Source organism: Halictus rubicundus, unplaced genomic scaffold (genome assembly GCF_050948215.1).
Source record: "Halictus rubicundus isolate RS-2024b unplaced genomic scaffold, iyHalRubi1_principal scaffold0308, whole genome shotgun sequence".
NCBI classification, from domain to species: domain Eukaryota; kingdom Metazoa; phylum Arthropoda; class Insecta; order Hymenoptera; family Halictidae; genus Halictus; species Halictus rubicundus.
Window position 1 is genome coordinate 246,166 of NW_027488849.1, and position 12,798 is coordinate 258,963.

Consider the following 12,798-nt stretch of genomic DNA (forward strand, 5'->3'; position numbering starts at 1 on the left):
GGATAGGATAGTATAGAGGATAGGATAGGATAGAGGATAGGTTAGGATAGAGGATAGGATGGGATAGAGGATAGGATAGAGGATAGAGGATAGGATAGAGGATAGGATAGAGGATAGGATAGAGGATAGGATAGAGGATAGGATAGAGGATTGGATAGGATAGCGGATAGGATAGGATATAGGATTGGATAGCATAGAGGATAGGATAGAGGATAGGATAGAGGATTGGATCGGATAGAGGATTGTATAGGATAGAGGATATTATAGGATAGAGGATAGGATAGGATAGAGGATAGGATGGGATAGAGGATAGGATAGAGGATAGAGGATAGGATTGAGGATAGGATAGAGGATTGGATAGGATAGGGGGTATTAGAGGATAGAGGGTAGGATAGTATAGCGGATAGGATAGGATATAGGATTGGATAGGATAGAGGATAGGATACGATAGAGGATAGGATAGGATAGGATAGAGGATTGGATCGGATAGAGGATTGTATAGGATAGAGGATAGGATAGGATAGGGGATTGGATACGATAGAGGATAGGATAGGATAGAGGATAGGATAGTATAGAGAATAGGATAGGATAGGACTGAGAATAGGGTAGGGGATTGGATAGGATAGAGGATAGGAGGCGATAGAGGATAGGATAGGTGATTGGATAGGATAGAGGACTGGAGACGATAGAGGATAGGATAGGATAGAGGATAGGATAGGTCAGAGGATAGGATAGTATAGAGGATAGGATAGGATAGAGGATAGGTTAGGATAGAGGATAGGATGGGATAGAGGATAGGATAGAGGATAGAGGATAGGATAGAGGATAGGATAGAGGATAGGATAGAGGATAGGATACAGGATTGGATAGGATAGCGGATAGGATAGGATATAGGATTGGATAGCATAGAGGATAGGATAGAGGATAGGATAGAGGATTGGATCGGATAGAGGATTGTATAGGATAGAGGATATTATAGGATAGAGGATAGGATAGGATAGAGGATAGGATGGGATAGAGGATAGGATAGAGGATAGAGGATAGGATTGAGGATAGGATAGAGGATTGGATAGGATAGGGGGTATTAGAGGATAGAGGGTAGGATAGTATAGCGGATAGGATAGGATATAGGATTGGATAGGATAGAGGATAGGATACGATAGAGGATAGGATACGATAGAGGATAGGATAGGATAGAGGATAGGATAGGATAGAGGATAGGATAGGATAGAGGATAGGATAGGATAGAGGATAGGATAGGATAGAGGATTGGATAGGATAGAGGATAGGATACGATAGAGGACAGGATAGCATAGAGGATAGGATAGAGGATAGGATAGAGGATTGTATAGGATAGAGGATATTATAGGGTAGAGGATAGGATAGGATAGAGGATAGGATGGGATAGAGGATAGGATAGAGGATAGAGGATAGGATTGAGGATAGGATAGAGGATTGGATAGGATAGGGGGTATTAGAGGATAGAGGGTAGGATAGTATAGCGGATAGGATAGGATATAGGATTGGATAGGATAGAGGATAGGATACGATGGAGGATAGGATAGGATAGGATAGAGGATAGGACATGATAGAGGATAGGATAGGATAGAGGATAGGATAGGATAGAGGGTAGGATAGTATAGCGGATAGGATAGGACAGAGGATAGGATAGGATAGAGGATAGGATAGGATAGGGGGTATTATAGGATAGAGGGTAGGATAGGATAGAGGATAGGATGGGATAGAGGACAGGATAGAGGATAGAGGATAGGATTGAGGATAGGATAGAGGATTGGATAGGATAGGGGGTATTAGAGGATAGAGGGTAGGATAGTATAGCGGATAGGATAGGATATAGGATTGGATAGGACAGAGGATAGGATACGATAGAGGATAGGATAGGATAGGATAGAGGATTGGATAGGATAGGGGGTATTATAGGATGGAGGGTAGGATAGGATAGCGGATAGGATAGGATATAGGATTGGATAGGATAGAGGATAGGATACGATAGAGGATAGGATAGGATAGAGGATAGGATAGGAGGGGATTGGATAGGATAGAGGATAGGAGACGATAGAGGATAGGATAGGTGATTGGATAGGATATAGGACAGGAGACGAAAGAGGATAGGATAGGATAGAGGAGGGGATAGGATAGAGGATAGGATAGAGGATTGGATCGGATAGAGGATTGTATAGGAAAGAGGATATGATAGGATAGAGGATAGGATATGATAGAGGATAGGATAGGATAGGATGAAGGATAGGATAGGATAGGATGAAGGATAGGATAGGATAGAGTGTAGAATAGGATAGAGGATTGGATAGGATAGAGGATAGGACACGATAGAGGATAGGATAGGATAGGATAGAGGATAGGGTGGGATAGAGGATAGGATAGAGGATAGAGGATAGGATTGAGGATAGGATAGAGGATTGGATAGGATAGGGGGTATTAGAGGATAGAGGGTAGGATAGGATAGCGGATAGGATAGGATATAGGATTGGATAGGATAGAGGATAGGATACGATAGAGGATAGGAGACGATAGGTGATTGGATAGGATAGAGGATAGGATAGGACAGAGGATAGGATAGGATAGAGGATAGGATAGGATAGAGGATAGGATAGAGGATAGGATAGAGGATAGGATAGAGGATAGGATAGAGGATAGGATAGAGGATAGGATAGAGGATAGGATAGAGGATAGGATAGAGGATAGGATAGAGGATAGGATAGAGGATAGGATAGGATAGAGGATAGGATACGATAGAGGATAGGATGGGATAGAGGATAGGATAGAGGATAGAGGATTGGATAGGATAGGGGGTATTATAGGATAGAGGGTAGGATAGGATAGAGGATATTATAGGATAGAGGATAGGATAGGATAGAGGATAGGATAGGACAGAGGATAGGATAGGATAGTGGATAGGATAGGATTGGGGGTATTATAGGATAGAGGGTAGGATAGGATAGCGGATAGGATAGGATATAGGATTGGATAGGATAGAGGATAGGATACGATAGAGGACAGGATAGCATAGAGGATAGGATAGAGGATAGGATAGAGGATTGGATCGGATAGAGGATTGTATAGGATAGAGCATATTATAGGATAGAGGATAGGATAGGATAGAGGATACGATGGGATAGAGGATAGGATAGAGGATCGAGGATAGGATTGAGGATAGGATAGAGGATTGGATAAGAATGGGGGTATTAGAGGATAGAGGGTAGGATAGTATAGCGGATAGGATAGGATATAGGATTGGATAGGACAGAGGATAGGATACGATAGAGGATAGGATAGGATAGGGGGTATTATAGGATAGAGGGTAGGATAGGATAGAGGATAGGATGGGATAGAGGACAGGATAGAGGATAGAGGATAGGATTGAGGATAGGATAGAGGATTGGATAGGATAGGGGGTATTAGAGGATAGAGGGTAGGATAGGATAGCGGATAGGATAGGATATAGGATTGGATAGGATAGAGGATAGGATACGATAGAGGATAGGAGACGATAGGTGATTGGATAGGATAGAGGATAGGATAGGACAGAGGATAGGATAGGATAGAGGATAGGATAGGATAGAGGATAGGATAGAGGATAGGATAGAGGATAGGATAGAGGATAGGATAGAGGATAGGATAGAGGATAGGATAGAGGATAGGATAGAGGATAGGATAGAGGATAGGATAGGATAGAGGATAGGATACGATAGAGGATAGGATGGGATAGAGGATAGGATAGAGGATAGAGGATAGGATAGAGGATAGAGGATTGGATAGGATAGGGGGTATTATAGGATAGAGGGTAGGATAGGATAGAGGATATTATAGGATAGAGGATAGGATAGGATAGAGGATAGGATAGGACAGAGGATAGGATAGGATAGAGGATAGGTTAGGATAGAGGATAGGATGGGATAGAGGATAGGATAGAGGATAGAGGATAGGATAGAGGATAGGATAGAGGATAGGATAGAGGATAGGATAGAGGATAGGATAGAGGATTGGATAGGATAGCGGATAGGATAGGATATAGGATTGGATAGCATAGAGGATAGGATAGAGGATAGGATAGAGGATTGGATCGGATAGAGGATTGTATAGGATAGAGGATATTATAGGATAGAGGATAGGATAGGATAGAGGATAGGATGGGATAGAGGATAGGATAGAGGATAGAGGATAGGATTGAGGATAGGATAGAGGATTGGATAGGATAGGGGGTATTAGAGGATAGAGGGTAGGATAGTATAGCGGATAGGATAGGATATAGGATTGGATAGGATAGAGGATAGGATACGATAGAGGATAGGATAGGATAGGATAGAGGATTGGATCGGATAGAGGATTGTATAGGATAGAGGATAGGATAGGATAGGGGATTGGATACGATAGAGGATAGGATAGGATAGAGGATAGGATAGTATAGAGAATAGGATAGGATAGGACTGAGAATAGGGTAGGGGATTGGATAGGATAGAGGATAGGAGGCGATAGAGGTTAGGATAGGTGATTGGATAGGATAGAGGACTGGAGACGATAGAGGATAGGATAGGATAGAGGATAGGATAGGTCAGAGGATAGGATAGTATAGAGGATAGGATAGGATAGAGGATAGGTTAGGATAGAGGATAGGATGGGATAGAGGATAGGATAGAGGATAGAGGATAGGATAGAGGATAGGATAGAGGATAGGATAGAGGATAGGATAGAGGATTGGATAGGATAGCGGATAGGATAGGATATAGGATTGGATAGCATAGAGGATAGGATAGAGGATAGGATAGAGGATTGGATCGGATAGAGGATTGTATAGGATAGAGGATATTATAGGATAGAGGATAGGATAGGATAGAGGATAGGATGGGATAGAGGATAGGATAGAGGATAGAGGATAGGATTGAGGATAGGATAGAGGATTGGATAGGATAGGGGGTATTAGAGGATAGAGGGTAGGATAGTATAGCGGATAGGATAGGATATAGGATTGGATAGGATAGAGGATAGGATACGATAGAGGATAGGATAGGATAGGATAGAGGATTGGATCGGATAGAGGATTGTATAGGATAGAGGATAGGATAGGATAGGGGATTGGATACGATAGAGGATAGGATAGGATAGAGGATAGGATAGGATAGAGGATAGGATAGGATAGATAATAGGATAGGATAGAGGATAGGATAGGATAGAGGATAGGATAGGATAGAGGATAGGATAGGATAGAGGATAGGATAGAATAGAGGATAGGATAGGATAGAGGATAGGATAGGATAGAGGATAGGATAGGATAGAGGATAGGATAGGATAGAGGATAGGATAGGATAGAGGATAGGATAGGATAGAGGATAGGATAGGATAGAGGATTGGATAGGATAGAGGATAGGATACGATAGAGGACAGGATAGCATAGAGGATAGGATAGAGGATAGGATAGAGGATTGTATAGGATAGAGGATATTATAGGGTAGAGGATAGGATAGGATAGAGGATAGGATGGGATAGAGGATAGGATAGAGGATAGAGGATAGGATTGAGGATAGGATAGAGGATTGGATAGGATAGGGGGTATTAGAGGATAGAGGGTAGGATAGTATAGCGGATAGGATAGGATATAGGATTGGATAGGATAGAGGATAGGATACGATAGAGGATAGGATAGGATAGGATAGGATAGAGGATAGGACATGATAGAGGATAGGATAGGATAGAGGATAGGATAGGATAGAGGGTAGGATAGGGGATTGGATCGGATAGAGGATAGGAGACGATAGACGATAGGGTAGTATAGATGATATTATAGGAAAGAGGATAGGATATGATAGAGGATACGATATTATAGAGGATAGGATAGCATAGAGGATCGGATAGGATAGGATAGAGGATAGGATAGGGGATTGGATAGGATAGAGGATAGGAGACGATAGAGGATAGGATAGGGAATTGGATAGTATAGAGGATAGGATAGGATAGAGGATAGGATAGGATAGAGGATAGGATAGGATAGAGGATAGGATAGGATAGAGGATAGGATAGGATAGAGGATAGGATAGGATAGAGGATAGGATAGGATAGAGGATAGGATAGGATAGAGGATAGGATAGGATAGAGGATAGGATAGGATAGAGGATAGGATAGGATAGAGGATAGGATAGGATAGAGGATAGGATAGGATAGAGGATAGGATAGTGTTCGCGGCGATTTTGTAATGACGATCGTATCATCGCGAAGGAAGACGATAATCGCGTCATGTAGATATATATGCGAGTCTAGCGAGCGATTCACGGTGGTCGCGATTGACAAGCAGGCGTTGTTGTGGAAACGGTCGCAAACAAAGAAAGAGTGTGTTGAGAAAAAAGGTTGAATTTACTTGTCAGAAGGAGAGAGTCGACTCGGGTCCTTCATGCGATAGTTCGTAATTGAAAATTGAGTTGCTTTTTTTTGGTTTGAATGCTCACGCGAGTGATCCCGGGTAATAGGAGATTTGGTTTCGCACTCGGTTCGGCAATACTTGAATCCTCCCAGGCCGGCTCACAGATCCAAGGGCATTGGCAGCTTTGAAGCTCCTTTCCAGTGAATCCCGAAGCTGGGACGGATTGCAAGGCTAGCCGTAGTGCTGCCGGCAGAGGAGTGCCCTATGGGCCAGCCGGCAATTGTGCAGAGTTCCAGTGGAACTCTGCTGTGGATCACTACGCGCAGAGACTTGAGTATTAACGGTAAGAGAGCTCTCTTAGTTTTAGACTAAAATGTCCTTTAGCATGTAAATTGCTTGAAACGCCGATTTTCTAACCTCGTTATCTATATTTAAACACTATTTGATACTGGGCTTTCGTACGGCGAAATTCTTGTAGTTGCTTAATAGAATAAATTTATTGCATCTTGCTTTGGCTTTTCCTCGTAATCCGTCGAGGTTTTTATGCCGAAGCAAGAATTTGTTCAACCGGGAAATTGTGTATTTCATTCTAGTATAAGTTCGAACATTGTTTAATCTGAGCTTCTATGAATCCTGTCTTTTAAATGATTGAAAAAACATTTTGGTGCTCCGGGTGAGGAACAATGTTCGAGTTTATCGGGATTGCATGGTTATATTCACTGGATACTTTCAATCGATTGTGAAGTCGAGTGTGTTTGAGGAGTCATTGCAAGAGTCGTTAATTATATACGATATTAGTTGGCTGTCTTCATTTCGATGATTCAATGTTCACGTTGCGATGCATATTCAAGTGACATTTCTTTTTTTTCGATCGGCGATTTGTTTTCAGTTTTCGTGTTTTGTTCAAATATCATTGACGATACGAATTTCTTTTGGTCGAGTTTATTTTTTGCTTAGTCGTGTTAAGAGAAGATAAGAGTTTTGGTTGCATTTGACAACAAAGTTTTCTTTTGCAATGGCTCCTACGTCGTTACGAAAGCTCATTGCGCTACAGAATTCTCGCTCAGCGGAAATTGAATTGACCAGTAGTCGATTGCGAGAGAGATCTCGCGATAGTTTGAATTCAAACATTATTTCATCACGAGTCAATTCACTGACTGAGATTTGGAGCAAGGCGCGTGCCACACATGAAGAAATTGTCGTCCGAGAGGATGCCCTGAACGATGTCTACATCACGGAAAATGTGTTTGCTCGTCTACAAGCAACATACGAGGACGCGCTTGATTTTCTTCTCACCACAAGGTCAGAATTAGACAGCAGTTCAAGTAATACCGGAACTTCAAATACCGCTTCTGTAATCAATGATGATACACGCCCCGCGAAGTTACCAAAATTAGATTTACCGACATTTGCGGGTCGTTACGAGGATTGGGAGAATTTTTGCGATCTGTTTACTACCCTAGTTCATAATGCGCCGCGTTTATCTGACGCCACGAAATTGCAATATCTTAAAAGTTGTTTGAAAGATTCTGCCGCGGATCTTGTGAAGGATGTTACCACTACCAACGCGAATTATGCGACGACTTGGCGGGCTTTGAAGGCGCGTTTTCATAATCCTAGATTAATAGTTTACAGTCATTTGCGAGCGTTAATGAATCTTTCTCATATGAAAAGGGAGTCTGCGGGTGAAATGCGTTTGCTTGCGGACGAATCTCAGCGTATTGTGCGTGCGTTATCGAATTTGAAAATGCCAGTTGATATTGGAATGTTTGCTGATTTATCTTTGGCAGATCCATTGTTCTATGTTCCTGATTCTGTAGATATTATTTTAGGCGCAGATGTTTACGGACAGCTATTGAAGTCAGGGTTGAAAAGATTTTCTGATTCATCTTTAGTTGCCCAAGATACAGCGTTAGGCTGGATAATTTCCGGTACAGTGTCCGCGGATATTTCACGGCGGGCGGAAACTTCTGAGCATCTTCAGGCGTATCACAGTGTTTGGGAAGACGACTTAGATATATCGTTACAACGTTTTTGGATCCTCGAAGAGTTACCACCAATAATTGCGACTCTTGATTCTAAAGATGATGCTTGCGAAAGATTGTTTAGGGATACACACTTTCGAGATACCAATGGACGTTATGTTGTACGTCTGCCTTTCAATTCAGATCCTCCAGAAGTCGGAGTCGAGACTCGATTTATGGCTTTGAAATGTTTAGCTTCAATTCATCGACGTTTTGATCGTGATCCTGACTTAGCAATCGCTTATCGGAAGTTTATGAGCGTTTATGAGGATCTTGGTCACATGGAACGCGTCTCGTTTAATGAAATTAACAACTCGAAGGCGTGGTATTTTCCGCATCATGCGGTGGTGCGATCAAAGATCCGGGTTGTTTTTGACGCATCTCGGAAGAATAAAGGAGGACGTTGTCCAAACGATTTCCTTATGAAAGGCCCTGCTCTTCAACGCGATTTATGTCTAATTTTATTGAATTGGCGTCGATACCAGTTCGTATTCACGACCGATGTTGTTAAGATGTTTCGTCAGATTTATGTTGCGTCGGAACAGAGAGATTTTCAACGAATCGTATGGTCTCCTAGTCATTCGGATCCCCCTGTTGATTATCGTCTCACAACAGTGACTTATGGCACAGCATGTGCTCCTTACCTTGCGATTCGCACACTTCAGCAAGTAGCAATCGATGAGGGTGCTCGATTTCCACTCGGTGCTGCTTGCCTAAATTCTAATACGTATGTAGACGATATATTTGCCGGAGCAGATGATCTCTCTGATGCGTTGAAAACGCGTCAAGAACTAGTCGATATGTTACGTACAGCAGGAATTGAACTCGACAAGTGGGCCGCGAATCATAATGATTTGTTGCCTACGAAATCTTCGCAATATGAGAACATTGACCAAAAAAGCATCGCAGATGACGAATTAGTGAAAGCTCTAGGTATTCGTTGGAATCCAACGTCTGATGAATTCAGTTTTGTCGCTGTAAATTTCGAAGAGCTGGTTAAAGCAATGACGAAACGAACTGTTTTATCAAACATCGCGCGTTTATTTGATCCTTTGGGGTGGCTCGCGCCGATAACGGTTACAGCTAAAATTTTAATGCAAGATCTTTGGATTGTAAAATGCGATTGGGACGAGACGTTACCTATAGACCTTCGAGAACGATGGCTCCAGTATTGCAGTTCGCTTTCTGAGCTATCGAAGTTAACCATTAACCGATGGTTAGGTGCATCTTTAAATTCACATGCACAGATTCACGGATTTTCTGACGCTTCATCGCGGGCTTTCGCTGCAGTTGTCTATATTCGAATGATTGACGATAACAATCGCGTACATGTTTCTTTGTTAACTGCAAAATGCAAGGTATCACCTGTCAAAACTGTGAGCATACCGAATCTTGAGTTGTGCGGGGCAGTGTTGCTCGTAAAACTTTTGCGTTATGTAAAAGGTTTGGAATTTTTGCAAGGTTTCCCAATGTTTGCGTGGACCGATAGTCAAATTGTTTTGACTTGGCTTCGAAAACATCCGTGTAGCTGGAAGACCTTTGTTGCGAATCGGGTATCCTATATCCAGACTGAATTACCTAATGTTATTTGGGCACATGTACCGACTCGTGAGAATCCGGCAGATTTGGCGACACGAGGTTGTAAACCCTCTGATTTGATCAATTGTAATTTATGGTGGAACGGGCCTGATTGGTTAGTGAAGACTGACGAGCATTGGCCCAAGATGGCATCGTCTCCTCAAGTATTACATGTTGATCAAATTGTGAGCGAACCAGAACTTTTCTGTAGATTTTCCTCCTTTTCTCTGTTAATTCGTGTTGTAGCATATTGTTTACGTCCATTCAATGTTCTTAAGAGACGCAAAAGTAGTTTAACTCCATTGCCTGTTTATCTCACAGCCATAGAATTGAACGAGGCCCGAAATGTTGTGTTTAGATTAGCTCAAAATCACGCATTTGCATCAGAAATTGAACTCTTATCACATGGGAAGCCGTTACCTAAACGCAACGGTTTATGTAGTTTAAATCCGATGTATGATGAGACGGATCGTTTATTACGGGTAGGAGGTCGTCTTGGAAATTCAAGTTTACCTCACGAAAAGAAACATCCGCTGATTTTGCCGCGAGATTCGACACTTAGTCGCTTATTAGTACGGTACGCGCATCGGAAATGTTTTCACGGGGGACCAACACTTACTTCTAATATTGTGATGCAATATGCGTGGATTTTGGGTCGAAATCGTTTAGTTAAGACTGCGATCAGGAACTGTATAGTTTGTCAACGCAACAAACCACGTCTAGCTCATCAGATGATGGGTAATTTGCCTGTCTCACGAGTGACTCCGGCTCGACCATTTTCGACGTCAGGTCTAGATTATGCCGGTCCCTTTCAAATTAAAAGCTCTAAGGGTCGAGGGCACAAATCTTATAAGGGATATATAGTGCTCTTTATCTGTTTTGCGTCGCGAGCGATACATCTTGAAGCGGTTAGCGATCTTACAACTAAGATTTTTCTCGCCGCTTATAAACGTTTTGCGAGTAGACGCGGAATTTGTACGAATCTTTTTTCTGACAATGCAACTACTTTTCAAGCTGCTGATAAAGAGTTGCGAAGTATGTTTAAATCAGGTTCTGAATTTTATAAAAGCGTTGCTGCGTCTCTTGCGAATGATGGAACATCTTGGACATTTATTCCAGCGAATTCTCCTCATTACGGAGGTTTGTGGGAGGCTGGAGTAAGATCTGTGAAGTATCATCTCAAGCGTGTCCTCGGTGATAGAATATTAACTTTCGAAGAGTTTTCTACAGTGCTCGCCGAAATAGAATTGTGTCTAAACTCACGTCCAATATGTCCTTTAAATTCTGATATTGACGATTTACGGGTTTTGACACCTGCACATTTTTTGATCGGCGAAATTCCTGGTTTAATTCCTGATAAAGATTATTCCAATGTACCGGAAAACTGTTTAGAACGTTTTCATCTGCTTCAAGCCATTCGAAATGATTTTTGGAAGCGGTGGTCATCAGAATATATACAACATTTGCAAGAGCGTTCAAAATGGCGAGGTCAAACTAAGAATTTTGCAATTGGACAATTAGTTTTATTACGCGATGATCGTTATCCGCCTTCGAAATGGCCTTTGGGACGTGTGATAGAGGTTCGTCCCGGTTCAGACGGGTTAGTTAGAGTCGTCACCGTTAAAACGGCTACGTCAAATTTGCGACGACATATCGCACGCCTGTGTCCTCTTTTTATTCAACACAATTCCGAAAAGTCGAACGAATCGACTTGTGGGGACAAAGACAGTTGAGCTAGTTATAATTTGTATTGCGCACGTCATTTTAATTTGATTATTGTATTAAAATTATATACCATGTAGAATAAAACTGTAGTTCGTTGAAACAAACCGAGTTGATCGATGTTCTCAAATTATGGTGTGTAGTTCGTCTGATGACGAAGGCGGGCGGAGTGTTCGCGGCGATTTTGTAATGACGATCGTATCATCGCGAAGGAAGACGATAATCGCGTCATGTAGATATATATGCGAGTCTAGCGAGCGATTCACGGTGGTCGCGATTGACAAGCAGGCGTTGTTGTGGAAACGGTCGCAAACAAAGAAAGAGTGTGTTGAGAAAAAAGGTTGAATTTACTTGTCAGAAGGAGAGAGTCGACTCGGGTCCTTCATGCGATAGTTCGTAATTGAAAATTGAGTTGCTTTTTTTTGGTTTGAATGCTCACGCGAGTGATCCCGGGTAATAGGAGATTTGGTTTCGCACTCGGTTCGGCAATACTTGAATCCTCCCAGGCCGGCTCACAGATCCAAGGGCATTGGCAGCTTTGAAGCTCCTTTCCAGTGAATCCCGAAGCTGGGACGGATTGCAAGGCTAGCCGTAGTGCTGCCGGCAGAGGAGTGCCCTATGGGCCAGCCGGCAATTGTGCAGAGTTCCAGTGGAACTCTGCTGTGGATCACTACGCGCAGAGACTTGAGTATTAACGGTAAGAGAGCTCTCTTAGTTTTAGACTAAAATGTCCTTTAGCATGTAAATTGCTTGAAACGCCGATTTTCTAACCTCGTTATCTATATTTAAACACTATTTGATACTGGGCTTTCGTACGGCGAAATTCTTGTAGTTGCTTAATAGAATAAATTTATTGCATCTTGCTTTGGCTTTTCCTCGTAATCCGTCGAGGTTTTTATGCCGAAGCAAGAATTTGTTCAACCGGGAAATTGTGTATTTCATTCTAGTATAAGTTCGAACATTGTTTAATCTGAACTTCTATGAATCCTGTCTTTTAAATGATTGAAAAAACAGATAGGATAGAGGATAGGATAGGATAGAGGATAGGATAGGATAGGATAGAGGATAGGATAGGATAGAGGA

General features: G+C 42.1%; 1 protein-coding gene across 1 annotated transcript; it reads left to right on the plus strand.

Annotated features, from left to right (window-relative positions):
• The first annotated feature begins 7,406 nt into the window (after positions 1-7,406).
• On the plus strand, positions 7,407-11,726 carry LOC143364158 (uncharacterized). Its single transcript, XM_076804649.1, has one exon. It carries the CDS (start codon positions 7,407-7,409, stop codon positions 11,724-11,726), a length of 4,320 nt encoding a protein of 1,439 aa, XP_076660764.1.
• The last annotated feature ends 1,072 nt before the right edge of the window (positions 11,727-12,798 follow it).